Source organism: Mustelus asterias, chromosome 13 (assembly GCF_964213995.1).
Source record: "Mustelus asterias chromosome 13, sMusAst1.hap1.1, whole genome shotgun sequence".
Lineage (NCBI taxonomy): Eukaryota > Metazoa > Chordata > Chondrichthyes > Carcharhiniformes > Triakidae > Mustelus > Mustelus asterias.
Window position 1 is genome coordinate 1,743,465 of NC_135813.1, and position 17,304 is coordinate 1,760,768.

At 53.6% G+C, this 17,304-nt stretch overlaps 1 protein-coding gene across 1 annotated transcript in view; it reads left to right on the plus strand.

Moving 5' to 3' along the window:
* col5a1 (procollagen, type V, alpha 1) overlaps window positions 1-17,304 on the plus strand; it is a 160,251-nt gene that overhangs the window by 39,241 nt on the left and 103,706 nt on the right. The window contains exons 13-18 of the mRNA XM_078226156.1: window positions 4,295-4,339; window positions 4,609-4,662; window positions 8,925-8,969; window positions 9,078-9,131; window positions 13,722-13,766; window positions 14,867-14,920. Of these exons, the coding sequence (XP_078082282.1) occupies window positions 4,295-4,339; window positions 4,609-4,662; window positions 8,925-8,969; window positions 9,078-9,131; window positions 13,722-13,766; window positions 14,867-14,920 (297 nt within the window). The remainder of the gene's footprint in view (window positions 1-4,294; window positions 4,340-4,608; window positions 4,663-8,924; window positions 8,970-9,077; window positions 9,132-13,721; window positions 13,767-14,866; window positions 14,921-17,304) is intronic.

The following is a 17,304-nucleotide window of genomic DNA, read 5'->3' on the forward strand; positions in this document are numbered from 1 at the left end:
CCCCTGTTAATGGAAACAACTTCCCTACGTCCATCCTATCTAAGCCGTTCATTATCTTGTAAGTTTCTATCAGATCTCCCCTCAACCTCCTAAACTCCAATGAATATAATCCCACGATCCTCAGACGTTCATCGTATGTCAGGCCTACCATTCCTGGGATCATCCGTGTGAATCTCCGCTGGACCCGCTCCAGTGCCAGTATGTCCTTCCTGAGGTGTGGGGCCCAAAATTGCTCACAGTACTCCAAATGGGGCCTAACCAGTGCTTTATAAAGCCTCAGAAGTACATCCCTGCTTTTGCATTCCAAGCCTCTTGAGATAAATGACAACATTACATTTGCTTTCTTAATTACGGACTCAACCTGCAAGTTTACCTTTAGAGAATCCTGGACTAGGACTCCCAAGTCCCTTTGCACTTTAGCATTATGAATTTTGTCACCGTTTAGAAAATAGTCCATGCCTCTATTCTTTTTTCCAAAGTGTACGACCTCGCACTTGCCCACGTTGAATTTCATCAGCCACTTCTTGGACCACTCTCCTAAACTGTCTAAATCTTTCTGCAGCCTCCCCACCTCCTCAATACTACCTGCCCCTCCACCTATCTTTGTATCATCGGCAAACTTGGCCAGAATGCTCCCAGTCCCGTCATCTAGATCGTTAATATATAAAGAGAACAGCTGTGGCCCCAACACTGAACCCTGCGGGACACCACTTGTCGCCGGTTGCCATTCTGAGAAAGAACCTTTTATCCCCAGCGGGGAGCCTGTGGCCCAGCGGGGAGCCTGTGGCCCAGCGGGGAGCCTGTGGCCCAGAGGGGAGCCTGTGGCCCAGCGGGGAGCCTGTGGCCCAGCGGGGAGCCCGCGGCCCAGCGGGGAGCCCGTGGCCCAGCGGGGAGCCTGCGGCCCAGCGGGGAGCCTGCGGCCCAGCGGGGAGCCCAGCAGGGAGCCTGTGGCCCAGCGGGGAGCCTGCAGCCCAGCAGGGAACCCGTGGCCCAGCGGGGTGCCTGCGGCCCAGCGGGGAGCCTATGGCCCAGCGGGGAGCCTATGGCCCAGCGGGGAGCCTGCAGCCCAGCAGGGAACCCGTGGCCCAGAGGGGAGCCTGTGGCCCAGTGGGGAGCCTGTGGCCCAGCGGGGAGCCTGTGGCCCAGCGGGGAGCCTGTGGCCCAGCGGGGAGCCTGTGGCCCAGAGGGGAGCCTGTGGCCCAGCGGGGAGCCTGTGGCCCAGCGGGGAGCCCGCGGCCCAGCGGGGAGCCCGTGGCCCAGCGGGGAGCCTGCGGCCCAGCGGGGAGCCTGCGGCCCAGCGGGGAGCCCAGCAGGGAGCCTGTGGCCCAGCGGGGAGCCTGCAGCCCAGCAGGGAACCCGTGGCCCAGCGGGGTGCCTGCGGCCCAGCGGGGAGCCTATGGCCCAGCGGGGAGCCTATGGCCCAGTGGGGAGCCTGCGGCCCAGCGGGGAGCCTGCGGCCCAGCGGGGAGCCTGTGGCCCAGCGGGGAGCCTGTGGCCCAGCGGGGAGCCTGTGGCCCAGAGGGGAGCCTGTGGCCCAGAGGGGAGCCTGTGGCCCAGCGGGGAGCCTATGGCCCAGCAGGGAGCCTGTGGCCCAGCGGGGAGCCTGCAGCCCAGCAGGGAACCCGTGGCCCAGAGGGGAGCCTGTGGCCCAGTGGGGAGCCTGTGGCCCAGCGGGGAGCCTGTGGCCCAGCGGGGAGCCTGTGGCCCAGCGGGGAGCCTGTGGCCCAGAGGGGAGCCTGTGGCCCAGCGGGGAGCCTGTGGCCCAGCGGGGAGCCTGCGATACGGCCCCGGCCCTCTGTGTTGCTGGAGCAGAGTAACAGACTCGGAGAATTGCCTCCCTGGTTCAAGTCCAAACCGGAGGTCAGGTTAACTTTGTGACTTTAATTAAACTCACCCAATCGCCTTCTTCTGACCTCCCACTGAGTCCAATCGCTCCCCGTCCCCTCGGCCAGACTTAAAATTCAGAAACAATCATCTTCCTATATGAAGTGAAGTGTTTTAAGTTTAGTTATTAGTGTCACAAGTCAGCTTACATTAACACTGCAATGAAGTTACTGTGGAAATCCCCTGGTCGCCACACTCCAGCGCCTGTTCGGGTAACACTGAGGGGCAATTTAGCATGGTCAATGCACCCTAACCAGCACGTCTTTCAGACTGTGGGAGGAAACCGGAGCACCCGGAGGAAACCCACGCAGACACGGGGAGAACGTGCAGACTCCACACAGACAGTGACCCGAGCCGGGAATCAAATCCGGGTCCCTGGTGCTGTGAAGCAGCAGTGCTAACCACTGTGCTACCGTGCTGCCCTCTCCTGGGTCTCGCTGGGGGCAGTCTCTGGGGGCAGTCTCCGGGGGGCAGTCACTGGGGGCAGTCTCTGGGGGCAGTCTCCGGGGGGCAGTCACTGGGGGCAGTCACTGGGGGCAATCACTGGGGGCAGTCTCCGGGGGGCAGTCACTGGGGGCAGTCACTGGGGGCAGTCACTGGGGGGCAGTCACTGGGGGCAGTCACTGGGGGCAGTCACTGGGGGCAGTCACTGGGGGCAGTCACTGGGGGCAGTCACTGGGGGCAGTCTCCGGGGGGCAGTCTCCGGGGGGCAGTCACTGGGGGGCAGTCACTGGGGGCAGTCTCCGGGGGGCAGTCTCCGGGGGGCAGTCACTGGGGGGCAGTCACTGGGGGCAGTCACTGGGGGCAGTCACTGGGGGCAGTCACTGGGGGCAGTCACTGGGGGCAGTCTCCGGGGGGCAGTCTCCGGGGGGCAGTCACTGGGGGCAGTCTCCGGGGGGCAGTCACTGGGGGGCAGTCACTGGGGGCAGTCACTGGGGGCAGTCACTGGGGGCAGTCACTGGGGGCAGTCACTGGGGGCAGTCTCCGGGGGGCAGTCACTGGGGGGCAGTCACTGGGGGCAGTCTCCGGGGGGCAGTCTCCGGGGGGCAGTCTCCGGGGGGCAGTCACTGGGGGCAGTCTCCGGGGGGCAGTCACTGGGGGCAGTCTCCGGGGGGCAGTCACTGGGGGCAGTCACTGGGGGCAGTCACTGGGGGCAGTCTCCGGGGGGCAGTCACTGGGGGCAGTCACTGGGGGCAGTCTCCGGGGGGGAGGCGCTGGGGGGCAGTCACTGGGGGCAGTCTCCGGGGGGCAGTCACTGGGGGCAGTCACTGGGGGCAGTCTCCGGGGGGCAGTCACTGGGGGCAGTCACTGGGGGCAGTCTCCGGGGGGGAGGCGCTGGGGGCAGTCACTGGGGGCAGTCTCTGGGGGGGGGCAGTCACTGGGGGCAGTCTCCGGGGGGGAGGCGCTGGGGGGCAGTCACTGGGGGCAGTCTCTGGGGGGGGGCAGTCACTGGGGGCAGTCTCCGGGGGGGAGGCGCTGGGGGGCAGTCACTGGGGGCAGTCACTGGGGGCAGTCTCCGGGGGGCAGTCACTGGGGGCAGTCTCCGGGGGGCAGTCTCCGGGGGGCAGTCTCCGGGGGGGAGGCGCTGGGGGCAGTCACTGGGGGGCAGTCTCCGGGGGGGAGGCGCTGGGGGGCAGTCACTGGGGGGCAGTCTCCGGGGGGCAGTCACTGGGGGGCAGTCTCCGGGGGGGAGGCGCTGGGGGCAGTCACAGACACTGGGACAAAATTAAACACAAAACTCTGACCATTTTCCGGTGGTTTCACTGAAATTATAAAATATCAGTCACTTTACCAATTACACAAAGCTAATTGGAAAGTTATTAATTCAGAAGTTATTGGTTAAAATGAAAGAGTGACATCTTTCTGTGCATTACTGATGATTTCAGTGAAGAGTGAATCACTGGAGTTACCCCCATTTCACCAAACCCAATGAGTTCAGAACATTTCCGATCCCTCACTTCACACTGACAGTTTCAGATAGTGAAAGAAATGATTTTGATTGTATGAGGCAGCAAGCTGAAACAAAGATGTGGGTGTGTTTTGTGGCCGTTTTGTCCCTGTTAGAAACTGTTAGAAACTCTTTCAAAAAACTTTTACTCCACTGAACTGCAGAGAAGTGACTCTCTCATCAACTCCTGGCTGCAGTGGAGATTGCCCTTTGCGTGACCCACACACTCTTGGCTTGTTGACCCACTGACCGCAACATCTGGATTTCCGCATTATTCTGCACAGTTGCAGACTCCAGACACTTGCCCTCAGTTTCAGCAAAGCATTAATGGCGACCACTGTGAATCTCCGCAAAATATACAGGCTGTTAGTGATGGGTCTTGTGGGAACATTCTCAAAATGTGGGTCCTCGGACGTGTCGGGTGATTCCTTGAATTTTACCGGCATTTTCTTTGTTTTTCAGGGAGTGACGGGAATGGACGGGCACCACGGGCCTAAGGGTAGCCAGGTACGTCCTGACAATAGCACTGACCGTGACAATCACAGAATCCCACCCAGAATTTCTATCCATCAGCTGTAGCTGCCACTTGCCTGAAGTGGGTTAGTGAGTGACAGAGCGAGATTGATGGTTCCTTGGCAGCAAAACCCCCCACGCACCTTCTCTGACTCTCACCTGATGTTGCAAAGAAGCATTTGTGGATAACATGTCGAAACAATTGCAAACTGGCGTTTCTGTGCAGTGCTGGATTAATCTCACATCTCTCTTTGTGTCTTTAGGGTCCTCAAGGTGAACCGGGACCCCCAGGGCAGCAAGGGAACCCAGGAGCTCAGGTAATTCTCACTCGCCTCGATAGACTGTATAGAGGAGCCATTGTGCCAGGTACACCTCCCAGTCCCATCCACCCACTCGTCATTCCAGGGGTTTGAGGACCCGACAGATATATTTCTGATCTGCTTTTCCACATTTCACATTCTCCCTGGCCAGTTTAGGGTGAATTCTCTGTTACTGTGTTATCACGTTAGGTGAGATTGTGAGGACTCTATTTTCCAATGTCTGGAGTTTGCGAATGATGACCAAGTCCCTACTCTGTGGTCTGACCTGTTCACAGCGTCGCTAAGCGGGGTTTGGTGTGGCCGTGTGTTGGAGCGAGCCCCAAACGACAGTGACCGCCCCGGCTGTAACCCCGTCAGTGCCCACCACTGACTCCTGTCAGCCTCTGGGGGCAGCACTGAGGTCCAACATGACATTGGAAGATGAGAATAGAAATGATGGGCGGGATTCTCCGATCTTCTCCGAACCCGCTCGGCTGCGAGCGGGAATGGAGGATCCGGAATTCCAGCCAAAACTCCATTCTCTCAGCATTCCCGAAGAATCCCAGCTGTGAGCAAGGACGGAGGACTTTGCCAGAAGTATCCACATTCAATCTAAAGAGAGGAGAAATGTTAAAGTTTATTTATTAGTGCTACAAGTAGTCTTACATTAACACTGCAATGAAGTTACTGCGAAAATCCCCTAGTCGCCACACTCCGGCGCCTGTTCGGGTAACACTGGGGGAGAATTTAGCACAGTCAATGCACCCTAACCAGCACGTCTTTCAGACTGTGGGTGGAAACCAGAGCACCCAGAGGAAACCCACGCAGACACGGGGAGAACGTGCAGACTCCGCACAGACAGTGACCCGAGCCGGGAATCGAACCTGGGTCCCTGGCGCTGTGAGGTAGCAGTGCTAACCACTGTGCCATTAGTTAAATAAACTAACCAGACTCAGGGAGATAACAATCCCTGGAGTGTTCAGATTGCATCCCAGAATTGAAAAGAATCTAGAGAAATGATAAAGGAGGCATTCTGAAAGAAATCCATCCAACCAGAGGATCGATGGAGAGCGAATGTCACGCCGAGATTTCAGGAGGGGTCAGAACATGTCTTGATTTGATTTGATTTTGATTTGATTTATTATTGTCACATGTATTAACACACAGTGAAAAGTCTTGTTTCTTGCGCGCTATACAGACAAAGCATACCGTTCATAGAGAAGGAAAGGAGAGAGTGCAGAATGTAGTGTTACAGTCATAGCTAGGGTGGAGAGAAAGATCAACTTAATGCGAGGTAGGTCCATTCAAAAGTCTGACAGCAGCAGGGAAGAAGCTGTTCTTGAGTCGGTCGGTGCGTGACCTCAGACTTTTGTATCTTTTTCCTGCTGGAAGAAGGTGGAAGAGAGAATGTCCGGGGTGCGTGGGGTCCTTGATTATGCTGGCTGCTTTGCCGAGGCAGCGGGAAGTGTCGACAGAGTCAATGGATGGGAGGCTGGTCCCGAGACTGTCGACAGTGAGAGGAAAAATAAAGAAATCACGAACATCTTAAAATGTGAATACAATAACCAATAGCATGGGTTTCAAAAAAGATGATCTTGCTTGGCCAATGCTATTGGATTTTTTGAGGAGGTAACCATAAGACCATAAGACCATAAGACATAGGAGCGGAAGTAAGGCCATTCGGCCCATCGAGTCCACTCCACCATTCAATCATGGTTGATTTCAACTCCATTTACCCGCTCTCTCCCCATAGCCCTTAATTCCTCGAGAAATCAAGAATTTATCAATTTCAAACAGAGAATAGACACTGGTAATGGACATAATTTATCTGGTTTTTAAAAGGCATTTGATCAGATGTTCGATGATAAACTGATGAATGTCAGAGGATGTGGGACTCAGGGGAAAGGGACAGGATGGATTGCCAGCTGGTTTCAAGACGGAAAGCAGAGAGTGGGAGTAAATGGAAAAGAGTGGCAGCAACTGGGAGCCGTGTTCCACAAAGATCGATACCGGGGCCATAGCTGTTCACAATTTACATCAATGCTTGGACTTCAGCATCAGAAATACAGAGCAGCGTTTCCCGCGCAACCCGCCCCCTGGTCACTGCAGCAGGAGGCAACCCGCCATTGGCCGGTGGAGGGATCTTCAGGTCCCGCTGTTGTCAACAGGGTTGAATGCAGTCCCTCGGCCCTGGGAAAGCCGCGGCGGGGTAGCGGGAGCGGAAGATCTCACCGGCATGGACGGTCGGAACAGTCCGGCCACAATTTACAGCGCCAGGGACCCGGGTTCAATTCCGGCCTTGGATGACTGTCTGTGTGGAGTTTGCACGTTCTCCTCATGTCTGCACGCTTCTCCTCCGGGGTCTACGGTTTCCTCCTACACTCCAAAGGTGTGCGGGTTAGAGTTTATTGGCCATGCTAAATTGCTCCTTAGTGTCAGGGGTATTAGCAGAGTAAATACATGGAGTTACGGGGATAGGGCCTGGGTTGGGTTGTTGTCGGTGCAGGCTCGATGGGCTGAATGGCCTCCTTTTGCACTGTCGGGATTCTATGATTCTAATTTCTAAATTTGCGGATGACACCAAATTGGAACGAGGGTTCAGAGGGTAAAGTTAACACGGAGGATTGCAACAAACTCCCAGCGGATGTTCATAAAATGATTGTGAGACAGTACATTTCGACAGGAAGGATAAAGATGCCCCGTATCCCTCAGAAATGCTGATTCTAAATGGGGTGAAGGGTCAGCGGGATCTGGGGGAACAGATACACAATCAGTAAAAATAGTCACATGGGTTTATAAGCTCATAAAAAACAAACACTTGGATTCGTTTCCAGAGCGATGGAATTGAAAAGCAGAGAAGTTATATTAAACTTCTGTAGAACCTTTGTTAGACTACACTTGGAGCACAGGCCTGGTCTCGATATTATACAACTACATAGAGGCACTAGGAAAGATCCAAAATTGATTGACAAGGATCATTCCCAAACTGAGAGGTTACAATTGGCAGGAAATGAGGAAACATTTCTGTGCACAGAGGGTGGGAGACGTTTGGAACTTTCTTCTGTAAATAGTAACAGATGTTGATAAATTGTTAATTTGGATTGGAGGCAGACAGTGGAGTTAAGGTGACAGGGTAAATGGAGTTTGATCACAGAGCACCCATGATCTTGTTGAATGATGGGACAGCCTCAAGGGCCGAATGGCCGACTTCTGTTCCTATTATTATGAAAAGAGCAGACACAGGAGTGACCCAATGTGGTCTCAGTTACGGGAGAGAATGTTTTTACTTGTGGGCAAGACACAAAATTGGGGCCATCAATATGCAGCAGTCACTGATGTAACCAATCTTTACCCAGAGAGTGCAGAGAATGTGGGGCTCACTCCCACAGGGAGTGGGGAGAATGTGGGACTCACTCCCACAAGGAGTGGGGAGAATGTGGGACTCACTCCCACAGGCAGTGGGGAGAATGTGGGACTCGCTCCCACGGGAAGTGGGGAGAATGTGGGACTCGCTCCCATGGGGAGTGGGGAGAATGTGGGACTCACTCCCACAGGCAGTGGGGAGAATGTGGGACTCGCTCCCACAGGGAGTGGGGAGAATGTGGAACTCGCTCCCACAGGGAGTGGGGAGAATGTGGGACTCGCTCCCACAGGGAGTGGGGAGAATGTGGGACTCGCTCCCACAGGGAGTGGGGAGAATGTGGAACTCGCTCCCACAGGGAGTGGGGAGAATGTGGAACTCACTCCCACAGGGAGTGGGGAGAATGTGGGACTCGCTCCCACAGGGAGTGGGGAGAATGTGGGACTCGCTCCCACAGGGAGTGGGGAGAATGTGGGACTCGCTCCCACGGGGAGTGGGGAGAATGTGGAACTCACTCCCACAGGGAGTGGGGAGAATGTGGGACTCGCTCCCACAGGGAGTGGGGAGAATGTGGGACTCACTCCCACGTGGAGTGGGGAGAATGTGGGACTCGCTCCCACAGGGAGTGGTTGGGATGAATAGTATTTAATGGGAAGCTGGATAAACACACGAGGGAGAAAGGAATAGAGTGATAGAGTGAGTGGAAGAGAGATTGGGAGGAAACACATGTAGATCCAAAACACCAGCACAGAGCAGATGGGCCGAATGGCCTGTTTGTGTGTTGTAAATTCAGTGTAATTCCATGTAATACATTGGAAGCATTCTAAATTATAAGATGTAATTATGGAACGCCGTCTCCATTTGTTCCGACTCTGAGTCTCCGAGCTTCAGTCATGCTTCTTCCTCTATTCTTTAACAGGGTCTCCCAGGGCCACAGGGACCAATCGGACCTCCCGGAACGAAAGTAAGTGTCGGTTAAACTCTCGTGTACAGGAAAAGGATTCCTTACCGCTCCGGTCCAGTGTCTCTGTGTCTCTGTCTTATCGCCAATCTCCTCTGCTTCAATCCACAGGGGCCCACCGGCAAACCCGGTCTGCCAGGATTAGCCGGAGCAGATGGACCCCCGGTGAGTCACCCCAGGGAAGAGTCACACTGGCCGGGGATGGGGGGATGAGGGCTGCACTGAGTGGGGGGGGGGGGGGGGTTAGGGGGGTGCTGCATTGGGCGGTGGGGGGATGAGGGCTGCACTGAGTGGGGTGGGGGTTAGGGGTTAAGGGGGGTGCTGCATTGGGCGGTGGGGGGAGTCAGTCAGGAGCTTGGATAGATTTTGGAAATCTTAAAAGAATGACGAACAAAATAATTAAGGAAGCTTGATTTGATTTATTATTGTCACACGTATTAACATACAGTGAAAAGTATTGTTTCTTGCGCGTTATACAGACAAAGCATACCATTCATAGAGAAGGAAAGGAGAGAGTGTAGTGTTAGAGTCATAGCTAGGGTTTAGAGAAAGATCGACTTAATGCAAGGTAGGTCCATTCAAAAGTCTGACAGCAGCGGGGAAGAAGCTGTTCTTGAGTCGGTTGGTACGTGACCTCAGACTTTTGTATCTTTTTCCCGACGGAAGAAGTTGGAAGAGAGAATGTCCGGGGTGCATGGGGTCCTTAATTATGCTGGCTGCTTTTCCGAGGCAGCGGGAAGTGTAGACAGAGTCAATGGATGGGAGGCTGGTTTGCGTGATGGACTGGGCTTCGTTTACGACCCTTTGTAGTTTCTTGCGGTCTTGGGCAGAGCAGGAGCCCAGACCAAGCTGTGATACAACCAGGAAGAATGCTTTCTATGGTGCATCTGTAAAGGTTGGTGAGAGTTGTAGCTGACATGCCAAATTTCCTTAGTCTTCTGAGAAAGTAGAGGCGTTGGTGGGGCGTTCTTAACTATAGTGTCGGCATGGGGGGGACCAGGACAGGTTGTTGGTGATCTGGACACCTAAAAACTTGAAGCTTTCGACCATTTCTACTTTGTCCCCGTTGATGTAGACAGGGGCATGTTCTCCTTTACGCTTCCTGAAGTCGATGACAATCTCCTTCGTTTTGTTGACATTGAGGGAGAGATTATTGTTGCCGCACCAGTTCACCAGATTCTCTATCTGGTGAGCAATGAGAAATGAGAGTAAGGGTTTCTGTGAGTATCTTAAAAAGGAGAAGAGTAAATGAAGTGGGTCCATTAACGAGTGAGACTGGATAATTAATAATGGGAAAGGCGGAAGTGTTGAACAGGAATTTTGAGTCTTGTCCTCACTGCGAAAGATACGGGAAGTATCTCCAGAATATTGAATAAGAGGCAAAAGGGACGGAGGAGCTTCAAGCAATGATAATCACTCGGGAAGAGGTGCTGAGAAAACGAGTAGAACAAAATGTTGAAAAGTCCCCTGGATTCGATGGCTTTCATTCCTGAATTTTAACAGTAGTCACGGCGGGGGCAGTTGATCTATCGGGGGTGGTCTTCTAAAATTGCCCACATTCTGGTGAGGTCCCAGCAGGTTCCAAAATTACTGACCCAGCACCTCTATTCCAGAAAGAGACGTTAGCCTCGTGTGTCACAGAGAAAATGTCGGAGTCCATTATTCAGGAAGTAACACCAACACATTTAGAAAATACGAATGTGATTACGCAGAGTCGACAGGATTTTGAAAGGGAATTTGTTTGAGTAATTTATGAGAACACTTCTAGGTTAGAAGGATTAACGAACAATGTGGATAAAGGAGAACCTGGGGATGTGGTGTACTTGGATTTCCAGAAGGCATTTGGTAAGATGCCACATGAAAGGTTACTGACCCAATAAAGGAGAGATTGCATTGGAAACAGTTCAGAGAAGCTTCAGTGGACGGATTCCTGGGGTGAAGGGATTGTCTGTGGGGAAAGATGGAGCAGGTTATACCTACTGGAGTTCAGAAAAATGAAGGGTGATCCCATTGAAACAAGATCCTGAGGGGGCGGGTGCTGAGGGGGTGGGGCCGGGGGGGTTAGGGCAGGGTGTGTGGGGCAGGGGCGGACTTGTGGGGTGCAGGGGGCGGTGGGGGAGGTGGGGCCGGGAGGGAGGTTGGGCCGGGGGCAGGGCAGGGTGGGTGAGGGCAGGGGCGGGACTTGTGGGGTGCAGGGGGCGGTGGGGCCGGGAGGGAGGTTGGGCCGGGGGCAGGGCAGGGTGTGTGAGGGCAGGGTTTGTGAGGGGTTTGGGGGGGGAGATGGGGAGGGTGACAGCTCAGTGGAGTTGAAACCACAATCAGTTCAGCCATGATCGTATTGAATGATGGAGTAGGCTCGAGGGGCCAAATGGCCTCCTCCTCCTAGCTCTTATGTTCACCACCAGATGAGAGTTACACTGGCATGGGGGGGGTTACACTGGCATGGGGGGGTTACACTGGCATGGGGTTTACATTGACGGGGTGGTTACACTGGCGGAGGGGTTACACTGGCAGGGGGGTTACACTGGCATGGGGGGGGTTACACTGGCATGGGGGGGTTACACTGGCATGGGGGGGTTACACTGGCAGGGGGTTTACATTGACGGGGCGGTTACACTGGCGGAGGGGTTACACTGGCAGGGGGGTTACACTGGCAGGGGGGTTACACTGGCAGGGGGGGTTACATTGGCGGGGAGGGTTACACTGGCAGGGGGGGTTACACTGGCCGGGGGGAGGGGGTAGGTGGTGGGGGGTTTACAGTGGCGGGGGTGGTTACACCAGCAGGGTAGAGTCATAGAGGTTTACAGCATGGAAACAGGCCCTTCGGCCCAGCTTGTCCATGCCGCCCTTTTTGTTTAAACTCCTAAGCTAATCCCAATTAGGCATCTGGCCCATATCCCTCTGTACCCATGTAACTATCTAAATGCTTTTTAAAAGACAAAATTGTACCCACCTCTACTACTACCTCTGGCAGCTCGTTCCAGACACTCACGACCTTCTGTGTGAAAAAATTGCCCCTCTGGACACTTTTGTATCTCTCCCCTCTCACCTTAAACCTATGCCCTCTAGGTTTAGACTCCCCTACCTTTGGGAAAAGATATTGACTATTTAGCTGATCTATGCCCCTCATTATTTTATAGACCCCTATAAGGTCACCCTTCAGCCTCCTACGCTCCAGAGAAAAAAGTCCCAGTCTATCCAGCCTCTCCTTATAACTCAAACCATCATGGTCCTGGTAGCATCCTAGTAAATCTTTTCTGCACTCTTTCTAGTTTAACAATATCCTTTCTATAATAGGGTGACCAGAACTGTACACAGCATTCCAAGTGTGGCCTTACCAATGTCTCGTACAACTTCAACAAGACATCCCAACTCCTGTATTCAATGTTCTGACCGATGAAACCAAGCGTGCCGAATGCCTTCTTCACCACTCTGTCCACATGTGACTCCACTTTCAAGGAGCTATGAACATGTACCCCTAGATCTCTTTGATCTGTAACTCTCCCCAACGCCCTACCATTAACTGAGTAAGTCCTGCCCTGGTTCAATCTGCCAAAATGCATCACCTCGCATTTGTCCAAATTAAACTCCATCTGCCATTCGTCAGCCCACTGGCCCAATTGATCAAGATCCTGTTGCAATTGGAGATAACTTTCTTCACTGTCCACTATGCCACCAATCTTAGTGTCATCTGCAAACTTACGAACCATGCCTCCTATATTCTCATCCAAATCATTAATATAAATGTTTCCATCGCCTGGGGAGATTTTTCAGGATTTGAATGTCACCACATTTATCATCTTGCTGCACTCCGAAAGGTCAAAGAAAATTACAGCACAGGAACAGGCCCTTCGGCCCTCCAAGCCTGCACTGACCATGCTGCCCGACTGAACGACCTTTCCGGGGACCAGATCCCTCCATTCCCATTCTATTCATGTATTTGTCCAGACGCCCCTTAAAACTCACTATCGTATCTGCTTCCATTACCTCCCCTGGCAACGAGTTCCAGGCACTCGTTTTGTACAACTGAGTGAGGTCAAGCTTCAGAGGGCGGTTGGGAGTCACCCACATTGCGGTGGCTCTGGAGTCACATGTAGGCCAGACCGGGTAAGGACGGCAGATTTCCTTCCCTAAAGGACATTAGTGACCCAGATGGGTTTTTCTGTTAACCTGAGGGCTTCATTGTCATTTTTGAAACGGAATTCTAATTCTAACTGCCCAACCTGGAATGTTGTCAATTCAGCGAATGGTTCATCACCAAGAGGCCATTCAGCCTGTGCTAGCCCTGTGAAAGAGCTATCTGATTGGTCTCTCTGTCGCCCTGCTCCTCCCCCAGTGCCATGGAAATCTCTCTGTGATCATTTCATTTTGGAAGTTCCTGTTGAATCTGCTTCCACCGCCCTGTCAGCCAGAACCTTCCAGATCACAACAACTCGCTGCATTAAAAACTTCTCCTCATCTTCCCCATTATCAAAGCTGAGCTTGATGGGATTCTGCACTGGTTGGTTGGAGGACCTGGAGCAAGGTGAGAGTGTGGAGTTTGTGTACGGATCAATGGAGATCTGAGTGAGTGGGGAAGAGGTCTGAGGGGCTGAATGGCCTCCTCCAGTTCTCCAACACCCCCCCACCCTGAAATCAGATTCTGGTGACGTATCACCAGCACAGAGCGGGCAGTGGGATCAGAGAGGTGAGTGCTGAACCTGACTGGCAGAGAATTGTGGCTCGAAGGTTTGACGATGTCTCTCTGTGTCACAGGGTCATCCCGGCAAAGAAGGCCCCACAGGAGAGAAGGGAAACCCGGTATGTTCACCGTCGCTGTTTCCATCTTTCATTCCCTTTAACCTATTCCTGTTCTGGATTCTGTGCAACAACTGGGTCTGTCCACACTCCCCCCGGCCCCGCACTGTGTACACTGGGTCTGTCTGCTCTCCCCCCGGCCCCGCGCTGTGTACACTGGGTCTGTCCACACTCCCCCCGGCCTCACACTGTGTACACTGGGTCTGTCCACACTCCCCCCGGCCTCGCGCTGTGTACACTGGGTCTGTCCACACTCCCCCCGGCCTCGCGCTGTGTACACTGGGTCTGTCCACACTCCCCCTGGCCCCGCGCTGCGTTCACTGGGTCTGTCCACACTCCCCCTGGCCCCGCGCTGTGTACACTGGGTCTGTCCACACTCCCCCCTGGCCCCGCGCTGTGTACACTGGGTCTGTCCACACTCCCCCCTGGCTCCGTGCTGTGTACACTGGGTCTGTCCACACTCCCCCCGGCCCCGCGCTGTGTACACTGGGTCTGTCCACACTCCCCCCGGCCCCGCGCTGTGTACACTGGGTCTGTCCACACTCCCCCTGGCTCCGCGCTGTGTACATTGAGTCTGTCTGCCTCCCCCCGGCCCCGCGCTGTGTACACTGGGTCTGTCTGCTGCCCTCTGCGCCCCGCCCCCCCCCCACCTCCAACGCACCCCAGACCCTGCACTATATACCCTGTGCCTCCACCCCCACCCCACGCCCCAGCCCCACACCATGTCCCCTGCACCCCCCCATTCCCAGATCCACACCGTGTATCCTGGGTTCCCCCCAGCCCCACACCATGTCACCGTGTGCACTGCCTCACTCACACACACGCCATTCCCCAACCCCAACCACCCCCCACCCCAACCCCCCACTCCACCCTACCCCACCCCCCCCATCCCAACCCCCCCATCCCCCCACCCCTGCCACCAGTGCCGTCACTGTAGTTTCTCCGTCCCGTTATCTGTCACTGAGCCATGGTGAATACCGAGGGAGACCCTTTCCTGCAATTCCCTCCCTCAATGAAACAACACTCCTCCATCATCAGGGAGAACTCACAATCTTTCCAATCTCATCAAATCTCCCTCTGAGTTTTATCTTCTCTCTCTGCAGGGTGCAGCAGGGCCACAGGGTCCCATCGGTTACCCAGGACCACGCGGGGTCAAGGTAAGTTTCATTTCCTTATCAATCCCCGGCGGAGACCATGAACCCCGAGGGCGGAGTTTACCCCGGGATAGGGCGAACGGGTTCCTTTCAACCCATTCACAGGACATGGGCTCTGCTGGCTGCCTCACATTTATTGGCCACCTTTGATTGCCCCTTGAGAAGGTGGTGGTGAGCTGCCTTCTTGAACTGCTACAGAGGTGTAGGTACACCCACAGTGCTGTTAGGGAGGGAGTTCCAGGATTTTGACCCAGCGACAGTGAAGGAACGGCGATATATTTCCAAGTCAGGATGGTGAGTGACTTGGAGTGGGGGGGGGTTCCCAGGTATCTGCTGCCCTTGTCCTTCTACGTGGAAGTGATCGTGGGTTTAGAAGGTGCTGCCTCAGGAGCCTTGGTGAGTTCCTGCAGTGCATCTTGTAGATGGTACACGTGGCTGCCACCATGTGTCAATGGTGGAAGGAGTGAATGTTTGTAGATGGGGTGCCAATCAAGCGGGGCTGCTTTGTCCTGGATGGTGTTGAGCTTCTTGAGTCCTGTTGGAGCTGCACCCATCCATTACTGGGTAATGAACCAGGCCAGGTGTTAGATTTGGAGGTAGGTGAGCACTTTGGTGACAGTGACCACAATTCGATTACGTTTACCTTAGTAATGGAAAAGGATAGGTATATACCGAAGGGCAAGAGTTATAGCTGGGGGAAAGGAAATTATGATGCGATTAGGCGCAATTTAGCTGGCATAGGTTGGGGAAGGAAACTGCAGGGTATGGGCACAATTGTAATGTGGAACTTGTTCAAGGAACAGCTACTATACGTCCTTGATAAATATGTACCCGTCAGGCAGGGAGGAAGCAGACGTGTGAGGGAACTGTGGTTTACTAAGGAGGTTGAATCTCTTGTGAAGAGGAAGAAGGAGACTTATGTTAAGATGAGACGTGAAGGCTCAGTTGGGGCACTTGAGAGTTACAAGTTAGCCAGGAAGGACCTAAGGAAAGAGTGAAGAAGAGCCAGGAGGGGACATGAGAAGTCTTTGGCAGGTAGGATCAAGGAAAACCCTAAAGCTTTCTATAGGTATGTCAGGAGTAAAAGAATGACGAGGGTAAGATTAGGGCAGTCTAGGACAGGAGTGGGAAGTTGTGCGTGGAGTCTGAAGAGATAGGAGAGGCACTAAATGAATATTTTTCGTCGGTATTCACACTGGAGAGGGACAGTGTTGTCGAGGGGAGCACTAAGATGCAGGCTGTTGGACTGGATGGGATTGAAGTTCATAAGGAGGAGGTGTTAGCAATTCTGGAAAGGGTAAAAATAGATAAGTCCCCTGGGCCGGATGGGATTTATCCTAGGATTCTCTGGGAGGCTAGTGAGGAGATTGCAGAGCCTTTGGCTTTGATCTTTGTGTCATCATTGTCTACAGCAACTGTGCCAGAAGACTGGAGGATAGCAAATGTTGTCCCCTTGTTCAAGAAGGGGAGTAGGGACAACCCTGGTAATTATAGACCGGTGAGCCTTACTTCTGTTGTGGGCAAAGTTTTGGAAAGGATTATAAGAGATAGGATTTATAATCACCTAGAAAGGAATAATTTGATTAGGGATAGTCAGCACGGTTTTGTGAAGGGTAGGTCGTGCCTCACAAACCTTATTGAGTTCTTTGAGAAGGTGACCAAAGAGGTGGATGAGGGTAAAGCGGTTGATGTGGTGTATATGGATTTCAGCAAAGCGTTTGATAAGGTTCCCCATGGTAAGCTATTGCAGAAAATACGGACACATGGGATTGAGGGTGATTTAGTGGTTTGGATCAGGAATTGGCTAGCTGTAAGAAAACAGAAGGTGGTGGTTGATGGGAAATATTCAACCTGGAGTTCAGTTACTCGTGGTGTACCGCAAGAATCTGTTTTGGGGCCACTGCTGTTTGTCATTTTTATAAATGACCTGGATGAGGGCGTGGAAGGATGGATTAGTAAATTTGCGGATGACACTAAAGTCGGTGGATTTGTAGACAGTGCGGAGGGAAGTGGCAGGTTACAGAGGGACATAGATAAGCTGCAGAGCTGGGCTGAGAGGTGGCAAATTGAGTTTAATGCGAAAAAGTGTGAGGTGATTCACTTTGGAAGGAGAACAGGATTACAGAGTACTGGGCTAATGGTAAGATACTTGGTAGTGTGGATGAACAGAGGGATCTGGGTATCCATGTGCATAGATCCCTGAAAGTTGGCACCCAGGTTGATAGGGTTGTTAAGAAGGCGTACGGTGTGTTAGCTTTTATTGGTAGAGGGATTGAGTTTCGGAGCCAGGCGGTCATGCTGCAACTGTACAAAACTCTGGTGCGGCTACATTTGGAGTATTGCGTACAGTTCTGGTCGCCGTATTATAGGAAAGATGTGGAAGCGTT